The sequence below is a fragment of the Cherax quadricarinatus genome, chromosome 14 (genome assembly GCF_038502225.1).
Source record: "Cherax quadricarinatus isolate ZL_2023a chromosome 14, ASM3850222v1, whole genome shotgun sequence".
Lineage (NCBI taxonomy): Eukaryota > Metazoa > Arthropoda > Malacostraca > Decapoda > Parastacidae > Cherax > Cherax quadricarinatus.
Genome location: NC_091305.1, coordinates 11,592,234 through 11,618,140, shown reverse-complemented (window position 1 = coordinate 11,618,140; position 25,907 = coordinate 11,592,234). Strand labels below are relative to the sequence as shown.

The window sequence follows — 25,907 nt, the reverse complement described above, 5'->3', positions numbered from 1 at the left end:
AAAGGTTTCTTACTAGGTATTCATATTAATGTATATAAATTTACGATTTTTTGGAGGGAGAGCAAGGCCTAATGCTTAGAAGAAAATTTAATTAAAAGGCTAAATCAATGTAGGCTATAACTTATGCTAAGACGTGAACAGATAAAAAGGAATCATGTACATATGAATTTGATTGTGCAACAACAACTAGACTACTGATACACCATATATAATTTTGCAGTGAAATTATCCAAGCAATTCACCCCAACCTTACTAAATCATATTTTATATAAAATAGTATAATTTATCTGACCCATCTAAGAATTCGCATAATTTTAGCTCACTGTTTTCCTAGAGGGACAAGGAATCTTTAGGTAGTTCGAATGACTTATGTATCATTGTATTCATTCAGTTTTCTTCCATTTATCAGCAAGTTTACTCTAGCAGTCATACAATACACTACGAGAATACTAACGTTGGAGCATTCTGAATATCACCTCGGCCACTGCCGTAGATCCACACGAGAATATCAGTACCATCGCTGTAATTCATCCAGTCACAAGCTTCAGAAATATCATCAAAGGAACAGCTGAAGGTTGCTGGACATTGACCATTGATCATCTCTACATTATCAAGACGTACTGCGTTACCACTTTGTTCACTTACAAAGTGCACCTATGGAAAGACGAAGGTAAATGCACATAGAAAATGTGAGCCTGTACATTTTAAACCATTGACTCTTTCGTGTAAATAACAAATACAAAGCATTAAACAAGCTAATTAGTTAAGTATTTCAATCTTACCTAATAAATACTTAATAAAATTTTACCCTTATATAATAATAATTGTAGCCACTAATATTAAGGGATGCAAAGAGTATCACGATATCACAGTGAATATACGCTGAGAGGAGAGTATATATACACTGTGGTATATTAACGTGAATAACACGTTTGGTTTAGCTCTCACTCATTCATTATTTCTCTTTATATTTAAAAACTTTTTTAAATTAGCGTGTAAATGTTTTGAGCTTCTGCTTCTAAATTTACTTATTGCAACTGAGGGAAGAAAGGTACGTGCAGTTAATGTCTCTCGGCTGACTGTATAAAGTCAGATATATTTTTATTTGAAATAGTTCTTGATTGATGGGTACATGTGAATTTCTCCCTTAGAGCGTTAAATTCACGACACTAATATTTCACTTTGTTTTTGAAGATTACTAAAGGAAACAAATCCCACCTTCTTGTATTTCAGTTTTATGCAAACCAATACAATATCAACTTATAATGAGGGAGGCAATTAAATTTAGAGAACGTTAAATAAACAATGCCTAGTTAGTGTTTGTTGTTATTCTTCCAGTAATTCACAGCACCACTATCAGTTACGTTTCCATCAATAATTGTTATCTACATTGTGGAGAGATTACCTTGAGTGGTTTTTTCTTAAACAGAGAAAATATAACATTCATATAAGCATAAAGACTTATACGATATGTACGCTCACACCTACTTAATTCCGCTAGAATGACCCGTGAAATATAAAATGAAAATACATTTCATCTGCTGCCACCGTGCACAACTTTTCAATTAAAGTTACCTAATTAGTTTCAAAAAGTGATGAAAATTTAGAATTCATAATACTGTCTTACATTACACAACTTAAAATATCACCTGAAGTTGGACGTCGACATTGAGCTCTATGTGTTGTGTCCGCCACACAGCGATGCCTGTTTGGTTCTCTCTCATCCACAGTGTATCAGTCCTTTCCTCCGTCACTAGTATCACTGTCAGCTTCGTCTCCTTCTCAACCACATAACTGTGTTGGGAAACACCAATTAAACATTAAGTTAAAATACCGGCATCTACTGTATGTTATGAGGAAATGCTGAACTCTTTCTTAAATTTTAACGTTTCATAAGCAAATGTTGCTACATAAGTTGGATTCGGGAACACTGGACTCGCAAAAGGCTTAAGACTCCTTATTAGTCTTAGGTTCATTCACTCTCCAAGGAAATTCTGTTTTTATACAATCCCATTACTTACAAATAATTTTCTCTCTCTATTTAAATTGCACAGATATAACCCGCACATAGAAGATTAAAACTTATGACGACGTTTCGGCTCAACTTGGAACATTAACAAGTCATACAGAAGCGCGAAAGTGAGTCAGAATATATACGAAAATGAGACGGTGGCCGCCCCACTCTCTCATATATTCTGGCATCTTTCCCTTCGCACTTGTGTGTGACTTGTTAATGGTCCAAGTGTAACCAGCCTTACTAGAGATATTAACAATGCAGGTGTATATTTCGCCTGCTCTTGCGAATTCTTTGCATTGTTAATATCTCTAGTAAGGCTGATGCATGCAGGGGATGAGATGAAAAGCTGTAAGCCTTCTCCCTGAAAGCTGGCTGCCTTGGATCAAAGTCTAGCGCAAGCTGGACTCCAAGGTATTGGTCCAGTGTGGGTAGATTGGTAAAGCACTGCGTACCTTGTTCCAAGGTTCGTAGGTTCGAGTCTCCTTCAGCCAGAGATCAGTGTTTGTGTATATTTCGCCTGCTCTTGCGAATTCCTTATATATATATATATATATATATATATATATATATATATATATATATATATATATATATATATATATATATAAAGCAACAATTTCTGTATCAAGAATCCATCAGTTATTAAATGACAAAATATACCCAGAGTTAATGTAAAGTGGCTGAAAAAATATTATAGTACATTTATAGAGCCACACTACAACAGTTGGAAGTCTACCACATAAACCTAACTTGTTAGGTGAAATATGAACTATCATTCATCTCAAATTACAATGTTGTGCACATTATGTAAGACATAGGTATTGTATCTGCAGTTTTTCATAATAGTTTTAACAAAACCAAATTGCTATCCCGATGTGTAAGAATATTCCAGACCTACTGGAAGGATTCACACTGGATAAAATGAATCCATTCAATAACTGCATCTCAAGGCATTTAACAGAAGTTCTATAAATATCATATACTAAGTCAAAAATCATTGATCGTGCAACATTTAGTATTAATGAAAATCGTCGAAAGATTTAAAAGAAATGCTATTGTGAAAGTGCTACGAATAGCATGGAAAACCGAGTCTCCAGTTAAGACACTCACCTGAAGGAGAGGCAGAAATTTGAAATCGTTGGACGATACCACCACGTTTGCATTGTAGCAACACCTATTTCATTTTTTGGTGTGATCAAGAACTTATCTGCAGACAATGAGAAACAAAAATATGCTTCAAATAACACATATGTTGGCATCATTTCGTATTTAAAAAAATAATATATATTACAATATATATTATTTATTGATATCCAGTGCGTACCACTGACTGTCTGTCATTATATACACCGAGAGGTATCCCTCAGTGCATAAAGACCATGATATGCCTCTGTATATTCACCAAGAGGTATCCTTCAGTGAATAAACACCAACCTGTGCTTCATTGTATATGCACTAGGAGGTATACCTCACTGTATAAGCATGTTTCATTGTATATACAAGAAGGAATCTCTCCGTGTATATACAATGAGACTTAAGGTATTTCTGAACATATATACACAGGTGCTTAACAATTCGTAAACAGGCGAAATTATTTACATTGTCTCTGCGTCCACAGCAGAACTCGAACCTGCAAACTCTGTATTAGAGTAACCAGTACTTTACCACCGAGAGATATGTATCTCTCAACGTAAACAGAGTTAACTTTAATCCTTATTTTATGGAATAAAGTTTTATTTATATTAGTGTACAAGTTACTTGCTGCCTGGGTAACCCACGAATAGTCGATAGGCTTTAAACCTAATGAGACTATACGAAAATCTCACATCTGCTGCACCTGTTCACCTAGAAGTAAACAGATTCCGGGTTGTTCGTCGACTGTTGTCGTTAGCATGTTGTGGATGTCAAGGAAAGAGAAAGGGACGCTGCATACCTATTAGATAAAGCAGAGTTCTGAAATGAACTGAGGTCGGATAACAGCTCTTAGCTTGAAAATTTACGTGTGAAAAGCAAAACTGATTGCGTAGAAATTAAAAATGAAGTGATCCAAGATAATAAAGAGCCTACGGGAAGAAATAAAAGCCCTACAGCATTCAACAGCAGCACTCATCGAGCTTCTTGCAAGTTTACAGTGCTTCTCTCGTTATATGTGATGTAATTCGAAAACTATACCTAACCCCTTCACGTGTATATATGCACCAACAGGTATGTTTGGGTGGCTGCGACTGAAAAACGCCTGGGGAATTGGAAGTAACGAGATTTGATCCAAAGAAGGGAACGGTAGCCCCAATTCTCTAAATTAAGCGCCCTTCACCAGCATCAAGGTATCCCTCCCTGAAGGGAGGAGAGGGATGACTCTTACCATCACGGTGAGCAGGACTGGCTGTGAGCTGCCAATCTATGTCGTCATCATGACTCTGGAAGAGCTCACACGGCTTCTCAAAGCTACACCTCACTTCTTCCTGCGCAACAGTATTGTGTAACTTTAGCTAACAACTTTATGTGTTGGATAAATAGGTCAATGAGCTACTTGTATTAGCAGTAATTAACATGTCAAGTTTTATATTCAACTTGTAATGCAATCCATTACATGTTAATTACAAAATATGCTAGCAAACCGCCTCATCAGATACCAGAAGTCTCAAACAAGATAAAATATTAATTAACAATTTCTACAAGTGCAAAAATAGGCGAGGATAAAATACATTTTCAATATTATCTTTAGTGATTATATGAAGATACGAAATGAGTGTTGGCGGTATCCAAAATTGTATACAGAGTAAAAAATTCATAACCTTTAAATACAGTATAAAGTTTAATCTTTACTATACTGTTGCTAGTACTTATTTCTTTGAAAACAAGAAAGTTAATACAAAAAATTACCGTAAATGCTGGAGTTTTGGGGTCGCACCATTTTAGTTGGATGTCATCCACACACGCGTCATTGTAAAAACCATCTTGCTTCCCCCAGTTGCTAATCAGTTTTAACTGGAAGTGCAGATTTAGATTATAATGAGATTATAAGGAATATTTTACAAGAGGAATACAGAATAAAATTAGGCGTTTACTGGTCATCTAGACTTCTACAGTATCAACCTTACAACTTGCAACTTCCAATAGAAACTTACATATTATTGTTGCTCTAATTAGTCTAATTCATCCAAACAACACCAATAACATGTTGTCTGCTCATCAATTCACGTATAAAAAAATAAAAATATATGATGAGATTAAATAAATGAATCTCTAGCCCAGATGCCTCGAAATTTTGAACATTAACAAATTCTGTGGATCTAACCTCATTACTGAAAATTTTCCATATTTCATTTAATTTTGTATCGCATCTAAAAATATCTAGTGAAAATTATCAAACAAAATGAGATGTTATAAAAAAATCATCCATTAATAAAGGAATATATTCTGAACGAAATGTTACGCAAACAAAATTACTGTGAACATTACTTTCTATGAACGATGAGTGCAGATCCTAACACGGCAGTTTAAGATTTCCTAATTAGAGTGAATGTGAGTGACATCACATAAGCTATATTTTCAGATTAAGTCTTGTACCCACTTAACCCATTATGTTACAAAAAAAATATAACACTTACATAGAGTTTTTCATTATATTCGCCAATCTCATGTTGATATTCCTTCCAATTTAAATTTTCATTCGCAGGGAAATACACCTGCCAAATATAGTTCTCTTTTTCTGAATTAAAGATTATCCTGAGATCAGGCACTTTACCCAAACGTTGATACCATAAGACCAAGGTGCATGGCACGATAACTGGTCCGAACATTGTAGATTCTTGTATTGCTGTTGCTGGCGACTCACCATCTGAAACACAAGCAGAATCACACTGGATGGACAAAACTCTTGACTGAAATAACCTTAAAAGTGCAGAATCACGCCGGAAGTTGTATAGACTCAATAAACTGATACCGAAAATGATTCACTAAAACAAAGTTACTGATAGCGAGCTGCTTCAAGGAGAAGCTCCCTGAACTCTCTTGCCGTAGCGAAGGATTTCTTGATTCAAAGAATTGGGCCTCTTTCATTCCTCGGATCCAGTTTAATTACCCCCGAACTCACTCACTCACTCTCTCTCTCTCTCTCTCTCTCTCTCTCTCTCTCTCTCTCTCCTTTTCGCCTCATTAAGAACATAAGAACATAAGAAAGGAGGAACACTGCAGCAGGCCTGTTGGCCCATACTAGGCAGGTCCTTTACAATCCTCACTGACAAAATATTTGCCCAACCCAATTTTCAGTGCTACCAAAGAAATAAGTTTTGATGATTCTATTTACTCATTATGCAAGAACATTTTCCATTTTGTAAAGTCCAGTTACTAGACAAAGAAAAAGATATCGCTATCAGCCCCTTCCGTTGGAAGTGCTGTGGTGGTTGAGTCATTCCATAAGATAGAAACTGGATCATCTTAGGGGGCTTCAGGTGACCGTTCGGTGTGAAACTGAGTGGCCCTCTGGCGGGACCTCTAAGGCTCACGTACCACAGAAATTTTCCTGAGGATACGGGAATGACAACCGAATGTGACTCCAGGCGTTCTTTCCAGTTTCCCGCTGCCTTTATTAACTGAAAAACTACTGTACAGTTCGTGTTTTTATCTAAGCAGGCTATCTTCGCTAAGCCTTGCTCAGTCAATGCTGGAGGTGCCATTCTGGTGTTGTACACCAGGTAAGATAAGAGGTGGTTTCCAAAGAACGTAACACTACTTATCACAGCGGTGACCGTGGGTCAGGGTGGGTACGTAATTCCTTTTTCATTTATTCTCAGAGTAGGCCCCAGTTTTTATTTTAGGATGAATAAGACATTACCGTATTCTCCTTGATCTTCTGTGTCTATAACACCCTCTGCTTTAGAACCCTAAACCCCGTTAGGCAACCACTTGTTCCCCAGACCAGTACTGGCGTTCTGCCTATCCCTTTTGGTACCTCTGATCCCTGTCTGAACTTCAGTATGGAAGCGGCTTCATTCACCGTGCAACGATGGTTCACGGATCGTATGCGCACCAAAGGACAGAGTAGCTCAAGACCATCTGTTAAGCGATGGCGACAGACATGCGACAACGCTGACATAGCACACACACACCTCGATCACATACTAAAACATAAGCCACCTAAAAACCTCTCTCACTAAGAGAAATCTTCCAACGAATCCTGAAATATACCCGAATGACCACAAACTTCACCAAGAATTCGTTACCCACATAAGCCAAGTCATCTTTTCTCTCAAGAAAGTGGGATGCTCATTAACTAAGTTAATGATGCTGACCAGGCTGATAAAGTACGGTGTCTCCACATAACTGGCTGGGTCGCGGTGACCATATGTACACGCCACCCTTAACTAATGACACACTCATCAGACTGTGCTTTGAACATCCATATACAATTAGAACTACAACATCTTCCAATCACCCTGCTTGCGGATGGAGACAGTACCACCCAACTGATATTTGATTGCCATGAACTTCCCGAGAGGCCAGGTCATGGACCGGGCCGCGGGGACGTTGACCCCCGGAACACCCTCCAGATACACTCCTTCCTCAATACATTTGTATCAGCAGGTCAGCCATTGACGGTAACTCACACTAATACCCCAATGCCACAAATGCAGGTAACTTAGCCAACCGGCAAAATACTGCAGATCACCAGAAAAATTCCAATAATGTGACCGACTCTCTTCCTGCCTTAATTGCAGTGAGCACAACCTCGTATTCTCGTCAATGTCCAGTTGTCTTCTGGGAAAACGAGATCCGGTGTTTGAGGGAGAAAGAGGATGCGTCATACTTAATTTTAAGTTGTGACCCAACTACACCAGGGAAGAAATGCCATATCTCTCTTTTACTCCAGGGATGCCGGTAACCTCAGCACCCAACGATGACCGTAACCACAGCTAATCTAATGTTGAACCCTTACGATGTCCTTACCTCTGGCATTCTTATCTCTTTACTGTCAACTTTACCATCAGAGTCCTTTCCAGCTGTTCTTCCAGCGCCTGCGCCAAAACCTCAAAAGATCTAAAAACCTCGCTCCTCTAGACCTCATTTCTTTCCTCATGATCCATTCACGGTTTGACTTCAGATAAACTACTTCAAACGTTGTCCCCGTCTACATCCATAACAGTCTCAGAAATAAATGATTTTATTAGGTTTTTAAAAAAGTCGGAACCGACTGTTATATCAAATACTGTTAGGGTGGTGTAATGAATGAATGAAGAAGGGTGCAGCCAATATAGTATTACCACACGGACATCATCTGATCCCACCACCATAGGCTTACTGCGAGACAAAGCCGACCAAACGAACTCATTTCGGAGGATAAATTGATTATATACACGACTGCGAGTTTAGGACTATTTATAATGACTAGGGAATGATAGGAGACTCCATTTGATCGCAGAAGGCACAGTAAGTCAGGGCCCAAAGTACATAATGGCAGCTAAAATCCCCAAAGACGAGGTGACAAAAGCCTGTATGGTTTCTGAAGACAATGCTCCAGAGGAAGTAAAAAGAATATATATATATATATATATATATATATATATATATATATATATATATATATATATATATATATATATATATATATATATATATATATATATATATATATATGTCGTGCCGAATAGTCAGAACTTGCGATCTTGGATTAAAAAGCAACGCTCTTCTTGCCATATAGGACAAGCGAAAATTTGTGTATGCAATAATTTCGCCAAAAACATTCTAAACCTAACGAAAAAAATATATTTCACTGTGTTTGTTTAGTATTAAATTATTGTAAACAAATCTAAAATATATTTAGTTAGGTTAGGCTAAAATAAATTGCGCTTGCTGTAATAAGGTTAGGTAAGTTTTCTAAATTCCTTTTGGTGCAAAATTATATATTTTTACATCAACATTAATGAAAAAAATATATCTTTAAACGTATAAAAGAAAATTTTAGAAAGGACTTAATTTTAAATGAGTTCTTGCTAATTGACCAGTTTTGCATATTCGGCACGACACACACACACACACACACACACATATATATATATATATATATATATATATATATATATATATATATATATATATATATATATATATATATATGCTGTTTACTGAGATAACTCTGGGCCTCAGCACTGTGAAGAAGAGATCACCACCCAAGAAAGAAAGATTGTTGCTAAGTTTAGTTTCATTAATGGAGTAACAATTTTTTTTAAGATCAGCATCTGAAGATTTCTTGTAGTTTAAGATATGTTTAAAATATGCAGTCCAAAGTATGTTTAAAATATATATAATTAAATCCAGTATCTCAGTAACATTTATTATTGCATAAACAAACTCTGGAAAATAGGAGACAAAGAAATAGCCCATAATCTTACGTGCAGATAAACCTGATGCCCACAGATAATGTCCTGAGCCATTGCCGTACGTGTGGTCATAGTTGATGGCATTTCCACCAGGATAAGCGGTATTACTAGCTTGCGTCAATTCAAATAGGTAGGTGGTGTCGTTGTAACCTGCATCAAACCAACCAGAGAGACCGTGCTCGAAGTCTGTAGCAGCGCAGGAGGTCTCGTCATCACCTTGCGGACAGTCCACATTGAAATCACACACCTGTAACAGAAGTAAAACGAAATTATACCTGGAATAAAAAAAACTGAAATGACTCACTTGGAAATAAAGAAAAAATAATTGTATAAATAAAAAGTTTATGTATAACAGTAACAAGTAAAGTATTAAACATATATTGGAGATCTTTTTAAAAAATAATGTCCCTTAATGTTTGTGCAATACTACCTTGATGTTTGTTGAAGCTCATTTTTACAGGATGAATCAGTAAGCCGGTGGAAGGCCTCGGTCAAATGACCAAAAGTTCCACTGAGTAGGTCATCATATGACTGATGCCCCTTATATCCTATATGGCACATAGCCTAATTTTGATTTATGTATTTCATTTCTATGAAAAGGAAAATCTTTTCAAGATATAAAAACAAAGAATCCTAAAATTTGTTATAGTTTTTAACTTTATGGATATTAAATAACTTCCTCAAATATTTATTTTACAAATTTCAGTGACAACGCAGAGTGGACAAAAAAGATACAGGTATATTGGACATGTGTTTCCTTTAATCTTTTACTTCAGTTTGAGGTAATTTAAAAGAAAAATAGAGAATGTTTTTTTCTTTCGCTAGCAGTAAAACAAAACAAAAATTATAGTATAATTTGTGTGTTTTCTACAACCAATGAATGTTTACGAAAATATTACTGGAGCCGCGTTTGGGCACCAGTGTTTATATTACTAGTGCATATATGGTAATACTGGTATACATGTTATAACTCTATGAAACTTCTGGATAAGTGTTATACCCAAGTCAATGAAATTGATTTCATTAATGACACTACACACACACACACACATACACACACACACACACACACACACACACACACACACATACACACACATACATACACACACACACACACACACACACACACACACACACACACATACATACACACACACACACACACACACACACACACACACACACACACACATACATACACACACACACACACACACACACACACACACACACACACACACACATACACACACACACACACACACACACACACACACACACACATATGTTATTGCTGTTCTTACTGCTGAACAGCGGTTTAGTGCCGATGAAGGTAGCGTAGGTAGCAATGATACGGCCGTGGACTAGATTGGCTTTAATTGGGTAGGAGTGAGTACACAACGGGCAGTGTGAGGGAGTGACCGCAAGCCAGTCCGTGGAGGGGGCACCTGTGACTATCACGTCGGTCGGTCGAGGAGTGAGTGCGAGGCAAGTCTGGGCATACTGAAGTGGCAAGGCCTATAGGTGGCAGCACCAGCATGGCGCGAAATATGAACTAAGCTGGCAGACAGCATGGGCTGTCTGTGCAGACAGTACAGGCTGTCTACATACGCTCGGCCACCTACCGCGCGTCGTCCCGACGCGACAATACTGGTAGTAAAAGAAACTCGGTCTCTCTCTCGTAGGAACAGGGCACAGAACACAAAATAAAAACATATATATACATATGGACATGGAAAAAAAAACTTCCTACAGGGAGGGAAGAAAAAAACATTTGGGGTGTGCTAAACATCGTGGTCATAGGCAATGAGCGTCGAAGGGCATCACTGCACGCCTTCCTGCGTCTGGACATGTACTGCAACACGGGAGACATCGCTGCGGCTGAGCTGTGACGTAACAGGGTACGGTCTCCTCTGGTGAAGCAGTCATCGTAGGAGTCGCTGCAGGTTTTCACTCAACCTGGGGCACGACATGCTGGTGCCCTCGAGTGAGGCGTCGACAAAACTCGGCAACTGGGCAGGACTTCTGGCGACTCAGGAGGACACTTCTCGACTGGTACTGTCGCTGGGCTGTCACTGCCGGCGAGCGTGGAGCGAGTTGTGGAGCGAGTCGTGGCAGAGACGACTGGGCGAAACATCTGGGAGTCGTAACATCATACACCAGACTGCAGTGAGAGAGCTAGCAGTCAAAGTGACATCTTCTTTGTGCAGGCTGCTCACTGAAGCTTGTGACACGAGGCTGACACAGCGCCTGCCGACAGGCCTGGCTGCGGCTTGACGAGTATCATCTCTCGACAGTTGGAGTTATAGCAGAGGTTAGTCTAAGCGTCCCCAGACTTGTTTCTCTACATATAACTGCACTCTGAAGGTCTGGAGGTGAAGTGAAACAAATCTCGATGGGAATCGTAGCAGGTACGATTCTGCAGAACAACACGAGCGACGAGCATAAAAGCTTTCTGTACAAGAGGGCTCGTACGCTCAGGGCTGAGTAATCAGCTGTCAAACACTGGTCACGCGGGTGACAGCACAGTGGTGCAACTCAAGGGTCTGACCACAGACCTCACTGGACACACGGAAAACTTACAAACACACCGCTGTACATACGGTACAACATGGCTTAAACTAGCAAAAGATGCTTTTCTGTGCACAAAACTGACACTAAGACATATTAAAATGTGAGAACACTGACTGAGAGGAATTAATTAACACACGACATATATCTTCTCTCAATCTTCTCGATAATATTGAAATAATTACTAGAACACTCGATGTGACATCATGTGATGTCAGGCGTGATGTCGCAAGGTGACGTCAGCAGCAGTGACGTCAACAGACATCGTGAGGTGACGTCAGCAGACATCGTGAGGTGACGTCAGCAGACATCGTGAGGTGACGTCACCTCACGATGTCTGTTGACGTCACTGCTGCTGACGTCACCTTGCGACATCACGCCTGACATCACATGATGTCACATCGAGTGTTTTAGTAATTATTTCAGTATATCTTTAATATATCTTTAAATATATCTTTAAACGTATAAGAGAAAATTTCAGAAAGGACTTAATTTTAAATGAGTTCTTGCTAATTGACCAGTTTTAGATATTCAGCACGACATATATATATATATATATATATATATATATATATATATATATATATATATATATATATATATATATATATATATATATATATATATATATATATATATATATTATCACACTGGCCGATTCCCACCAAGGCAGGGTGGCCCGAAAAAGAAAAACTTTCACCATCATTCACTCCATCACTGTCTTGCCAGAAGGGTGCTTTACACTACAGTTTTTAAACTGCAACATTAACACCCCTCCTTCAGAGTGCAGGCACTGTACTTCCCATCTCCAGGACTCAAGTCCGGCCTGCCGGTTTCCCTGAACCCCTTCATAAATGATACTTTGCTCACACTCCAACAGCACGTCAAGTATTAAAAACCATTCGTCTCCATTCACTCCTATCAAACACGCTCACGCACGCCTGCTGGAAGTCCAAGCCCCTCGCACACAAAACCTCCTTTACCCCCTCCCTCCAACCTTTCCTAGGCCGACCCCTACCCCGCCTTCCTTCCACTACAGACTGATACACTCTTGAAGTCATTCTGTTTCGCTCCATTCTCTCTACATGTCCGAACCACCTCAACAACCCTTCCTCAGCCCTCTGGACAACAGTTTTGGTAATCCTGCACCTCCTCCTAACTTCCAAACTACGAATTCTCTGCATTATATTCACACCACACATTGCCCTCAGACATGACATCTCCACTGCCTCCAGCCTTCTCCTCGCTGCAAAATTCATCACCCATGCTTCACACCCATATAAGAGTGTTGGTAAAACTATACTCTCATACATTCCCCTCTTTGCCTCCAAGGACAAAGTTCTTTGTCTCCACAGACTCCTAAGTGCACCACTCACCCTTTTCCCCTCATCAATTCTATGATTCACCTCATCCTTCATAGACCCATCCGCTGACACGTCCACTCCCAAATATCTGAATACATTCACCTCCTCCATACTCTCTCCCTCCAATCTGATATCCAATCTTTCATCACCTAATATTTTTGTTATCCTCATAACCTTACTCTTTCCTGTATTCACTTTTAATTTTCTTCTTTTGCACACCCTACCAAATTCATCCACCAATCTCTGCAACTTCTCTTCAGAATCTCCCAAGAGCACAGTGTCATCAGCAAAGAGCAACTGTGACAACTCCCACTTTATGTGTGATTCTTTATCTTTTAACTCCACGCCTCTTGTCAAGACCCTCGCATTTACTTCTCTTACAACCCCATCTATAAATATATTAAACAACCATGGTGACATCACACATCCTTGTCTAAGGCCTACTTTTACTGGGAAATAATTTCCCTCTTTCCTATGTACTCTAACTTGAGCCTCACTATCCTCGTAAAAACTCTTCACTGCTTTCAGTAACCTACCTCCTACACCATACACCTGCAACATCTGCCACATTGCCCCCCTATCCACCCTGTCATACGCCTTTTCCAAATCCATAAATGCCACAAAGACCTCTTTAGCCTTATCTAAATACTGTTCACTTATATGTTTCACTGTAAACACCTGGTCCACACACCCCCTACCTTTCCTAAAGCCTCCTTGTTCATCTGCTATCCTATTCTCCGTCTTACTTTTAATTCTTTCAATAATAACTCTACCACACACTTTACCAGGTATACTCAACAGACTTATCCCCCTATAATTTTTGCACTCTCTTTTGTCCCCTTTGCCTTTATACAAAGGAACTATGCATGTTCTCTGCCAATCCCTAGGTACCTTACCCTCTTCCATACATTTATTAAATAATTGCACCAACCACTCCAAAACTATATCCCCACCTGCTTTTAACATTTCTATCTTTATCCCATCAATCCCGGCTGCCTTACCCCCTTTCATTTTACCTACTGCCTCACAAACTTCCCCCACACTCACAACTGGCTCTTCCTCACTCCTACAAGATGTTATTCCTCCTTGCCCTATACACGAAATCACAGCTTCCCTATCTTCATCAACATTTAACAATTCCTCAAAATATTCCCTCCATCCTCCCAATACCTCTAACTCTCCATTTAATAACTCTCCTCTCCTATTTTTAACTGACAAATCCATTTGTTCTCTAGGCTTCCTTAACTTGTTAATCTCACTCCAAAACTTTTTCTTATTTTCAACAAAATTTGTTGATAACATCTCACCCACTCTCTCATTTGCTCTCTTTTTACATTGCTTCACCACTCTCTTAACCTCTCTCTTTTTCTCCATATACTCTTCCCTCCTTGCATCACTTCTACTTTGTAAAAACTTCTCATATGCTAACTTTTTCTCCCTTACTACTCTCTTTACATCATCATTCCACCAATCGCTCCTCTTCCCTCCCACACCCACTTTCCTGTAACCACAAACTTCTGCTGAACACTCTAACACTACATTTTTAAACCTACCCCATACCTCTTCGACCCCATTGCCCATGCTCTCATTAGCCCATCTATCCTCCAATAGCTGTTTATATCTTTCCCTAACTGCCTCCTCTTTTAGTTTATAAACCTTCACCTCTCTCTTCCCTGATGCTTCTATTCTCCTTGTGTCCCATCTACCTTTTACTCTCAGTGTAGCTACAACTAGAAAGTGATCTGATATATCTGTGGCCCCTCTATAAACATGTACATCCTGAAGTCTACTCAACAGTCTTTTATCTACCAATACATAATCCAACAAACTACTGTCATTTCGCCCTACATCATATCTTGTATACTTATTTATCCTCTTTTTCTTAAAATATGTATTACCTATAACTAAACCCCTTTCTATACAAAGTTCAATCAAAGGGCTCCCATTATCATTTACACCTGGCACCCCAAACTTACCTACCACACCCTCTCTAAAAGTTTCTCCTACTTTAGCATTTAGGTCCCCTACCACAATTACTCTCTCACTTGGTTCAAAGGCTCCTATACATTCACTTAACATCTCCCAAAATCTCTCTCTCTCCTCTGTATTCCTCTCTTCTCCAGGTGCATACACGCTTATTATGACCCACTTCTCGCATCCAACCTTTACTTTAATCCACATAATTCTTACATTTACACGTTCATATTCTCTTTTCTCCTTCCATAACTGATCATTCAACATTACTGCTACCCCTTCCTTTGCTCTAACTCTCTCAGATACTCCAGATTTAATCCCATTTATTTCCCCCCACCGAAACTCCCCTACCCCCTTCAGCTTTGTTTCGCTTAGGGCCAGGACATCCAACTTCTTTTCATTCATAACATCAGCAATCATCTGTTTCTTGTCATCTGCACTACATCCACGCATATTCAAGCATCCCAGTTTTATAAAGTTTTTCTTCTCTTTTTTTAGTAAATGTCTACAGGAGAAGGGGTTACTAGCCCATTGCTCCCGGCATTTTAGTCGCCTCATACAACACGCATGGCTTATGGAGGAAAGATTCTTTTACACTTCCCCATGGACAATAGAAGAAATAAAGAAGACAAGAGCTATGTAGAAAAAGGAGAAAAACCTAGATGTATGTATATATATATGCATGTGCGTGTCTGTGAAGTGTGACCAAAGTGTAAGTTGGAGTAGCAAGATATCCCTGTTATCTAGCGTGTTTATGAGACAAAAAGACACCAGCAATCCTACCATCATGCAAAACAGTTACAGGTTTCTGTTTCACAGTCATCTGGCAGGACGGTAGTACTTCCCTGGGTGGTTGCTGTCTACCAACCTACTATATATATATACACACATATATATATATATATATATATATATATATATATATATATATATATATATATATATATATATATATATATACTCACCTAATTGTAGCTGCAGGGGTCGAGACTCAGCTCCTGGCCCCGCCTCTTCACTGAACGCTACTAGGTCCTCTCTCTCCCTGCTCCATGAGCTTTATCGTACCTCGTCTTAAAGCTATGTATGGTTCCTGCCTCCACTACAATACTCGCCAGACTGTTCCACTTCCTGACCACTCTATGACTGAAGAAATGCTTCCTAACATCCTTGTCACTCACCTGAGTCTTCAACTTCCAAGAGTGACCCCTTGTTTCTGTGTCCCCTCTCTGGAACATCTTGTCTCTGTCCACCTTGTCTATTCCACACAGTATTTTGTATGCCGTTATCATGTCTCTCCTAACCCTCCTGTCCTCCAGTGTCGTCAGGCCGATTTCCCTTAACCTTTCTTCGTAGGACATTCCCCTTAGCTCTGGCACTAACCTTGTCGCAAACCTTTGCACTTTCTCTAATTTCTTAACGTGCTTGACCTGGTGCGGGTTCCAAACTGGTGCTGCATGCTCCAGTGTGAGTGTACTCACCTATTTGTACTCACCTATTTGTGGTTGCAGGGGTCGAGTCCTAGCTCCTGGCCCCGCCTCTTCACCGGTTGCTACTAGGCCCTCTCTCTCCCCGCACCATGAGCTTTATCAAACCTCGTCTTAAAACTGTGTATGGTTCCTGCCTCCACTACGTCATTTTCTAGGCTATTCCACTGCCTTACAACTCTATGACTGAAGAAATACTTCCTACTATCTCTCTGACTCATTTGTGTCTTCAACTTCCAATTGTGGCCTCTTGTTTCTGTGTCCCCTCCCTGGAACATCCTGTCTTTGTCCACCTTGTCTATTCCACGCAGTATTTTATATGTCGTTATCATGTCTCCCCTGACCCTCCTGTCCTCCAGTGTGGTCAGGCCGATTTCCCTTTATCTTTCCTCATAGGACATTCCCCTTAGCTCTGGAACTAACCTTGTCGCAAACCTTTGTACTTTCTCTAGTTTCTTGACGTGCTTTATCAAGTGCGGGTTCCAAACAGGTGCTGCATACTCCAGTATGGGCCTGACATACACGGTGTACAGTGTCTTGAATGATTCCTTACTAAGGTATCGGAATGCTGTTCTCAGGTTTGCCAGGCGCCCATATGCTGCAGCAGTTATCTGATTGATGTGTGCTTCCGGAGACATGCTCGGTGTTATACTCACCCCAAGATCTTTCTCCTTGAGTGAGGTTTGCAGTCTTTGGCCACCTAGCCTATACTCTGTCTGTGGTCTTCTGTGCCCCTCCCCCATCTTCATGACTTTGCATTTGGCAGGATTAAATTCGAGAAGCCATTTGCTGGACCAGGTGTCCAGTCTGTCCAGGTCTCTTTGAAGTCCTGCCTGGTCCTCATCAGATTTAATCCTCCTCTTTAACTTCACATCATCTGCAAACAGGGACACTTCTGAGTCTAACCCTTCCGTCATGTCGTTCACATATACCAAAAATAGCACTGGTCCTAGGACCGACCCCTGTGGGACCCCGCTCGTCACAGGTGCCCACTGTGATACATCATTACGTACCATGACTCGTTGTTGCCTCCCTGTCAGGTATTCTCTGATCCATTGCAGTGCCCTTCCTGTTATATGCGCCTGATGCTCTAGCTTCTGCACTAATCTCTTGTGAGGAACTGTGTCAAAGGCCTTCTTGCAGTCCAAGAAGATGCAATCAACCCACCCCTCTCTCTCTTGTCTTACTTCTGTTATTTTATCATAAAACTCCAGAAGGTTTGTGACACAGGATTTGCCTTCCGTGAATCCGTGCTGGTTGGCATTTATACTCCTGTTCCGTTCCAGGTGCTCCACCACTCTCCTCCTGATAATCTTCTCCATAATTTTGCATACTATACACGTCAATGACACAGGTCTATAGTTTAGTGCCTCTTTTCTGTCTCCTTTTTTAAAAATGGGAACTACATTTGCCGTCTTCCATACCTCAGGTAGTTGCCCAGTTTCCAGGGATGTGTTGAAGATTGTGGTAAGTGGCACGCACAACATATCTGCTTCCTCTCTAAGGACCCACGGGGAGATGTTGTCTGGTCCCATTGCCTTTGAGGTATCGATGTCCCTTAGCAGTGTGTGTGTGTGTGTGTGTGTGTGTGTGTGTGTACGCACCTAGTTGAGGTTGCAGGGGTCGAGTCCAAGCTCCTGGCCCTGGCTCCTGTGTGTGTGTGTGTGTATGTGCGCGCGCGCGCACACACACACTCACCTATTTGTACTCAATATTTTTGTTTGCAGCGGTCGATTCTCTGATTTTGGACCCGCCTCTTAACTTGACACTCCAGATCCTCTCCCTCGTAGCCTCGCGGGCCCTACTGTATGTGCTCTTAAAACTATCCACAGAGCCTGTATCCACCACTTCCTGACCAAGATCCTTCCACTTCCCGACCATTCTGAAACTGAAGATATACTTCCTAAGACTTGTGGGTCTTTAAATTCTAATGGTGTCTCCGGGTTCTTGTTTCTCGTCCATCGAACAGCCTATCCCTCTCTATGTTGTATGTTTTTATGATGTCCTGATTCTTCTGTCCTATGTCCTTAGATTCATTTCCGTTAGCTTTTCCTTGTAGCTCATGCCTCTTAGCTCAAGAACAAGCCTTGCTGCATACTTCTGCACTTTATCCAGTTATAAACATGTTTTTATAAGGTGCGGGTTCCATACTGGTGATGCATATTCCAAGTTTGGACTGATTATCTCGTCTTCCAGTGTCTTTTGTATATATTTACTTCAGATTATAGCCATGCATTGTACTGATAAAGCCACTGGATTTCATAACGTCTACAAAGTAGATACCCAGATGTTGCACATGTGTCTAATTCATTATCAATGGTATACGACATCAGCAAGTTGAAAAATAAGACACATATACAACACTTTGGTATCATTAATCCTGAAACGTTTCGTCTACACAATAGGGTTCTTCAGTCAACTGCAGAGGTGATTAAAATTGTAGACAGCAGAAGTGGTGGAGAAATAAAGATGACGTATCAGTCCATTAGCTTAAAGCAGTCAGTAGTTTTGAAGTAGTCGGCCTTGAGTAGTGTCTGACGCAGCAAAACCATTGTATTTCCAAAACCTTCCACAATTTACTTTTCACCCAGTTATGAGTGAGAAGGGCTGGAGTTGAGAGAGATCTGCCTAGCAAAGGCTAGTGCCCCAGCTCTCCTCAATTTTTGTGTTCTATAACCAGTGGGCCCCGACTCCTATGACGCCATCTTCATTCCCATTCCATACCTCACGTCTGGTTTCAGTAAAAAAAAAAAAAACGCGATTCTCATGCTTCATCTTCACACTGGTCAGGACCATGAAGCTGGACGCTTCTCGACGCTGAGGAACTACCGCAAAACCACTTCTTCAAAGATGATGGATATTACATTACCTTTACCTCTCCAGCCCCTTTTCTATTTGAAATTTTTGTCATATCTGAATTCGACCAAAGAAAACCTATTGTGTAGGCGAAACGTTTCGGAAATAAAGATACCAAAGTGTTGCACATGTGTTTTATTCATCACATTATTAATATTTAAACCACTCAAAAGGTGTTTACCTCTAAACACCTGATTCTGGCAATATGTCTTCATAAAATCTACATGAATAAAATAGTAATATTTGGTTTGATAAAATTAACGGTATAATGATAAATAAAACACAGTATATATTTTTTTAATTCGCTGATGCAATAAGAAATATTTAGGATAATGAACTTGAAGTTTAAATAAATATATAGGCCGTTTCTAATACTATTAAATGACTCTGTGGAATTACCTTTGCTTGTGGTATGCAGATCTCTGTGAAAAAACAAGAGTACTCGTCATAACTGCAGTGCGTCAGAGGCGGTGATGGATGACGCTGGCATTGTGGACTGAGGGTAACATTGTCCACCACAACACTGCCACTCGACGCTTCACCCTCCAGCAGTACCTGCCACAAATTACAATAATGTAAGTGAGAAAAAAGAAATCGCCTCCCTACCCACCGAGGGACACAGCTAATCAAAATTAGGCAAAAATTTTTGTTATAACTTATATTTCTGCACCAGATTCAACTTAGCACCCTAACCTAATCTTCTTGAAATTTACATACTATAAAAATTGGTCAATTTACCTAAGAATATATATATATATATATATATATATATATATATATATATATATATATATATATATATATATATATATATATATATATATATGCAAAACAACCACTCTGAAAGAATAGAGAAATTCCAAGCGCTTTCGTGACTACTCACATTATCAAGGAACTATGTCCTTGATAATGTGAGTAGTCACGAAAGCCCTTGGAATTTCTCTATTCTTTCAGAGTGGTTGTTTTGCATATTCTGAAATCACCTGTTTACTGTGATCTTATTGCATATATATATATATATATATATATATATATATATATATATATATATATATATATATATATATATATATATACAAACACATCAGCCGTTTCCCACCAAAGCAGGGTGACCCAGAGAAGAAGAAACACTTTCATCATCATTCACTCCACTGTCTTGCCAGAGGCGTGTCTCCACTACAGTTATAAAACTGCAAATTATCAATACCCCTCCGTCAGAGTGCAGGCACTGTACTTCCCACCTCCAGGACTCAAGTCCGGCCTGCCGGTGTCCTTGAATCCCTATATTAATTTTACCTTGCTCATACTTAAACGGCACGCCCAGTTCTAAAAACTACTTGCCTCCACAAGCTCCTACTTAACACGCTCATATATGCTTGCTGGAAGTCCTAGCCCCTTGCACACAAAACCTCCTTTACTCCCTCCTTCAACCTCCTCAGCCCTCTGAGGAGGTTGGAGGATGGGGTAAAGGGGGTTTAGCAACCCCGTATATCCTCCTTATTTCCAAACTACGGATTCTCTGCATTATATTCACACAACACAGTGCTCTCAGACCCATCTTCATTGCCTCCAGCCTTCTCATTGTTGCAACTTTCACCACCCATGCTTCACACCCATATATGAGCCTTGATATGACTATACTCTCATACATTCCCCTTTTTGCTTCTATAGATAACGTTGTCTCCACAGACTTCTCAGTGCACCACTCACCTTTTTCCCCTTATCAATTCTATGATTTACCCTGTCTTTCATAGACTCATCTGCTGACAAGTCCACTTCCATATATCTGAATGCTTTCACTTCCTCCATACTCCCTCCAATCTGATATCCAATCTTTCATTATCTATTTTTTTGTTATCCTCAACTACTTACTCTTTCCTATGTTCACTTTTAGTTTCCTTCTTTTACATATCCTACCAAACTCATCCACCAACCTCTGCAACATCTCTTCACAATCTCTCAAAAGCACAGTGTCATCAGCAAAAAGAAACTGTGACAACTCCCACTTTGTGTTAGTCTTTATCTTTTAATCCCACACCTCTTGCCAACACCCGAGCATTCACTTCTCTTACAACCCCATTTATAAATATACTGAAAAACCAAGAATATATATATATATATATATATATATATATATATATATATATATATATATATATATATATATATATATATATATATATATATATATATATATATATATATATGTCGTGCCGAATAGGCAGAATTTGCTATCTTGGCTTAAATAGCAACGCTCATCTTGCCATATAGGACAAGTGAAAATTTGTGTATGCAATAATTTCGCCAAAATCATTCTGAACCTAACGAAAAAAATACATTTGACTGTGTCTGTTTAGTATTAAATTACTGTAAACAAACCTAAAATATATTTAGTTGGGTTAGGCTAAAATAAATTGCTCTTGTTATAATAAGGTTAGGTAAGTTTTCTAAGATTCTCTTGGTGCAAAATTAAAATTTTTTACGTTAACATTAATGAAAAAAATATATCTTTAAACGTATAAGAGAAAATTTTAGAAAGGACTTAATTTTAAGTGAGTTCTTGCTAATTGACCAGTTTTACATATTCGGCACGACATTATATATATATATACATATATTATTTATATATATATATATATATATATATATATATATATATATATATATATATATATATATATATATATATATATATATATATGTCGTGCCGAATAGGCAGAACTTGCGATCTTGGCTTAAATAGCAACGCTCATCTTGCCATATAGGACAAGTGAAAATTTGTGTATGCAGTAATTTCGCCAAAATCATTCTGAACCTAACGAAAAAAATATATTTCACTGTGTTTGTTTAGTATTAAATTACTGTAAACAAACCTAAAATATATTTAGTTGGGTTAGGCTAAAATAAATTGCTCTTGTTATAATAAGGTTAGGTAAGTTTTCTAAGTTCCTTTTGGTGCAAAATTATAAATTTTTACATCAACATTAATGAAAAAAATATATTTTTAAACGTATAAGAGAAAATTTTAGAAAGGACTTAATTTTAAGTGAGTTCTTGCTAATTGACCAGTTTTACATATTCGGCACGACATATATATATATATATATATATATATATATATATATATATATATATATATATATATATATATATATATATATATATATATATATATATATATATATATATTTAACAAGCCGGTGGTCTCCCACCGAGGCAGGGTGACCCAAAAAGAAAGAAATCCCCAAAAAGAAAATACTTTCATCATCATTCAACACTTTCACCTCACACATAATCACTGTTTTTGCAGAGGTGCTCAGAACACAACAGCTTAGAAGCATATACGTATAAAAATACACAACATATTCCTCCAAACTGCCAATATCCCGAACCCCTCCTTTAGAGTGCAGGCATTGCACTTAACATTTCCAAGACTCAAGTCCGTCAATAAAAAAATAACCGGTTTCCCTGAATCCCTTCACTAAATATTACCCTGCTAACACTCCAACAGATCGTCAGGTCCCAAATACCATTCGTCTCCATTCACTCCTATCGAACACGCTCACGCACGCCTGCTGGAAGTCCAAGCCCCTCGCCCACAAAACCTCCCTTACCCCTTCCTTCCAACCTCTTCGAGGACGACCCCTACCCTGCCTTCCTTCTCCTACAGAATAAACGATCTCCATGTTATTCTACTTTGATTCATTCTTTCTAAATGACCAAACCAGCAGAACCCCTTTTCAGCCCTCTGACTAATACTTTTATTAACTCCATACCTTCTCCTAATTTCCACACTCCGAATTTTCTGCATTGCCCTTCGACAGGACATCTCCACTGCCTCCAACCGCATTCTCGCTGATGCATTCACAACCCAAGCTTCACACCCATATAAGAGTGTTGGTACTACTATACTTTCATACATTCCCTTCTTTGCCTCCATAGATAACGTTTTTTGTCTCCACATATACCTCAACGCACCACTCACCTTTTTTCCCTCATCAATTCCATGATTAATCTCATCCTTCATAAATCCATCCGCCGACACGTCAACTCCCAAGTATCTGTAAACATTCACTTCTTCCATACTCCTCCTCCCCAATTTGATATCCACTTTATTCTTCATCTAAATCATTAGATACCCTCATCACCTTACTCTTTTCTATGTTCACTTTCAACTTTCTACCTTTACACACACTCCCAAACTCGTCCACTAACTTTTGCAATTTTCCTTTAGAATCTCCCATAAGCACAGTATCATTAGCAAAAAGCAACTGTGTCAATTCCCATTTTGTATTTAATTCCCCATAATTTAATCCCACCCCTCTCCCGAACACCCTAGCATTTACTTCTTTTACAACCCCATCTATAAATATATTAAAAAACCATGGTGACATTACACATCCCTGTCTAAGACCTACTTTTACTGGGAAGTAGTCTCCCTCTCTTCTACACACCCTAACCTGAGCCTCACTATCCTCATAAAAACTCTTTACAACATTTAGTAACTTACCACCTATTCCATATCCTTGCAACATCTGCCACATTGCTCCCCTATCCACTCTATCATATGCCTTTTCTAAATACATAAATGCAATAAAAACTTTATCTAAATACTGTTCGCATATATGCTTCAATGTAAACACTTGATCTACACATCCCCTACCCACTCTAAAACCTCCTTGCTCATCCGCAATCCTATATTCTGTCTTACCTCTAATTCTTTCAATTATAACCCTACCGTACACTTTTCCTGGTATACTCAGTAAACTTATTCCTCTATAATTTTTACAATCTCTTTTGTCCCCCTTCCCTTTATATAAAGGGACTATACATGCTCTCCGCCAATCCCTATGTACCTTTCCCTCTTTCATACATTTATTAAACAAAAATACCAACCACTCCAACACTATATCTCCCCCTGCTTTTAACATTTCTGTCATGATCCCGTCACTTCCAGCTGCTTTACCCCCTTTCATTCTACGCAATATCTCACGCACCTCCCCCACACTCACATCCTGTTCTTCACTCCTAAAAGATGGTATAGCTCCCTGGCCAGTGCATGAAATTACCGCCTCCCTTTATATATATATATGTCGTGCCGAATAGGCACAACTTGCCATCTTGGCTTAAATAGCAACGCTCATCTTGCCATACAGGACAAGCGAAAATTTGTGTATGCAATAATTTCGCCAAAATCATTCTGAACCTAACGAATAAAATACATTTCACTGTGTTTGTTTAGTATTAAGTTATTGTAAACAAATCTAAAATATGTTTAGTTGGGTTAGGCTAAAATAAATTGTTCTTGTTATAATAAGGTTAGGGAAGTTTTCTAAGATTCTTTTGGAGCAAAATTAAATTTTTTTTACATTAACATTAATGAAAAAATATATCTTTAAACGTATAAGAGAAAATTTTAGAAAGGACTTAATTTTAAATGAGTTCTTGCTAATTGACCAGTTTTACATATTCGGCACGACATATATATATATATATATATATATATATATATATATATACATATATACATAATATATATATATATATATATATATATATATATATATATAGTATGTATATGCAAGGAATTCGCGAGAGCATGCGAAATATACACAAACACTGATCTCTGGCTGAAGGAGACTCGAACCTACGAACTTTAGGACAAGGTACGCAGTGCTTTACAAATCTACCCACACTGGACCAATACCTTGGCGTGTAGCATGCGCTACACGTTTGATCCAAGGCAGCCAGCTTTCAGGGAGAAGGCTTACAGCTTTTCATCTCATCCCCTGCATGCATCAGCCTTACTAGAGATTTGAACAATGCAAGGAAAAGCTGTAAGCCTTCTCCCTGAAAGCTGGCTGCCTTGGATCAAACGTGTAGCGCATGCTACACGCCAAGGTATTGATCCAGTGTGGGTAGATTGGTAAAGCACTGCGTACCTTGTCCAAAGGTTCGTAGGTTCGAGTCTCCTTCAGCCAGAGATCAGTGTTTATATATATATATATATATATATATATATATATATATATATATATATATATATATTAGTGGAACCTCGGTATTCAAACATACCGAACCTCGAACGGACTGGAGTCCGAAAAATTTGGTTCTGAAAAATTGACCCGGTCTTTGAACATTTTTCTGGAGTTCCAATGTGCCTGCTTGTTTGAAAAGTCAGTGGTAAGAAAACTTTGCACGAAAGCCCTGTTTTAAAAGTGCTTTGAAGTGACCTCTGACACTGACCTAACTCTCAGAG

At 38.9% G+C, this 25,907-nt stretch overlaps 1 protein-coding gene across 2 annotated transcripts in view; it reads right to left on the bottom strand.

Annotated features, from left to right (window-relative positions):
* LOC128698663 (MAM and LDL-receptor class A domain-containing protein 2-like) overlaps positions 1 to 25,907 on the bottom strand; it is a 382,606-nt gene that overhangs the window by 340,278 nt on the left and 16,421 nt on the right. For both annotated transcript variants that reach the window (XM_070084851.1, XM_070084850.1), the window contains exons 4-11: positions 20,048 to 20,203; positions 9,409 to 9,643; positions 5,629 to 5,858; positions 4,901 to 5,005; positions 4,380 to 4,479; positions 3,128 to 3,224; positions 1,650 to 1,794; positions 455 to 654 (exon numbers count right to left, since the gene is read on the bottom strand). In XM_070084851.1, coding sequence (XP_069940952.1) covers positions 455 to 654; positions 1,650 to 1,794; positions 3,128 to 3,224; positions 4,380 to 4,479; positions 4,901 to 5,005; positions 5,629 to 5,858; positions 9,409 to 9,643; positions 20,048 to 20,203 — 1,268 coding nt within the window. The remainder of the gene's footprint in view (positions 1 to 454; positions 655 to 1,649; positions 1,795 to 3,127; positions 3,225 to 4,379; positions 4,480 to 4,900; positions 5,006 to 5,628; positions 5,859 to 9,408; positions 9,644 to 20,047; positions 20,204 to 25,907) is intronic.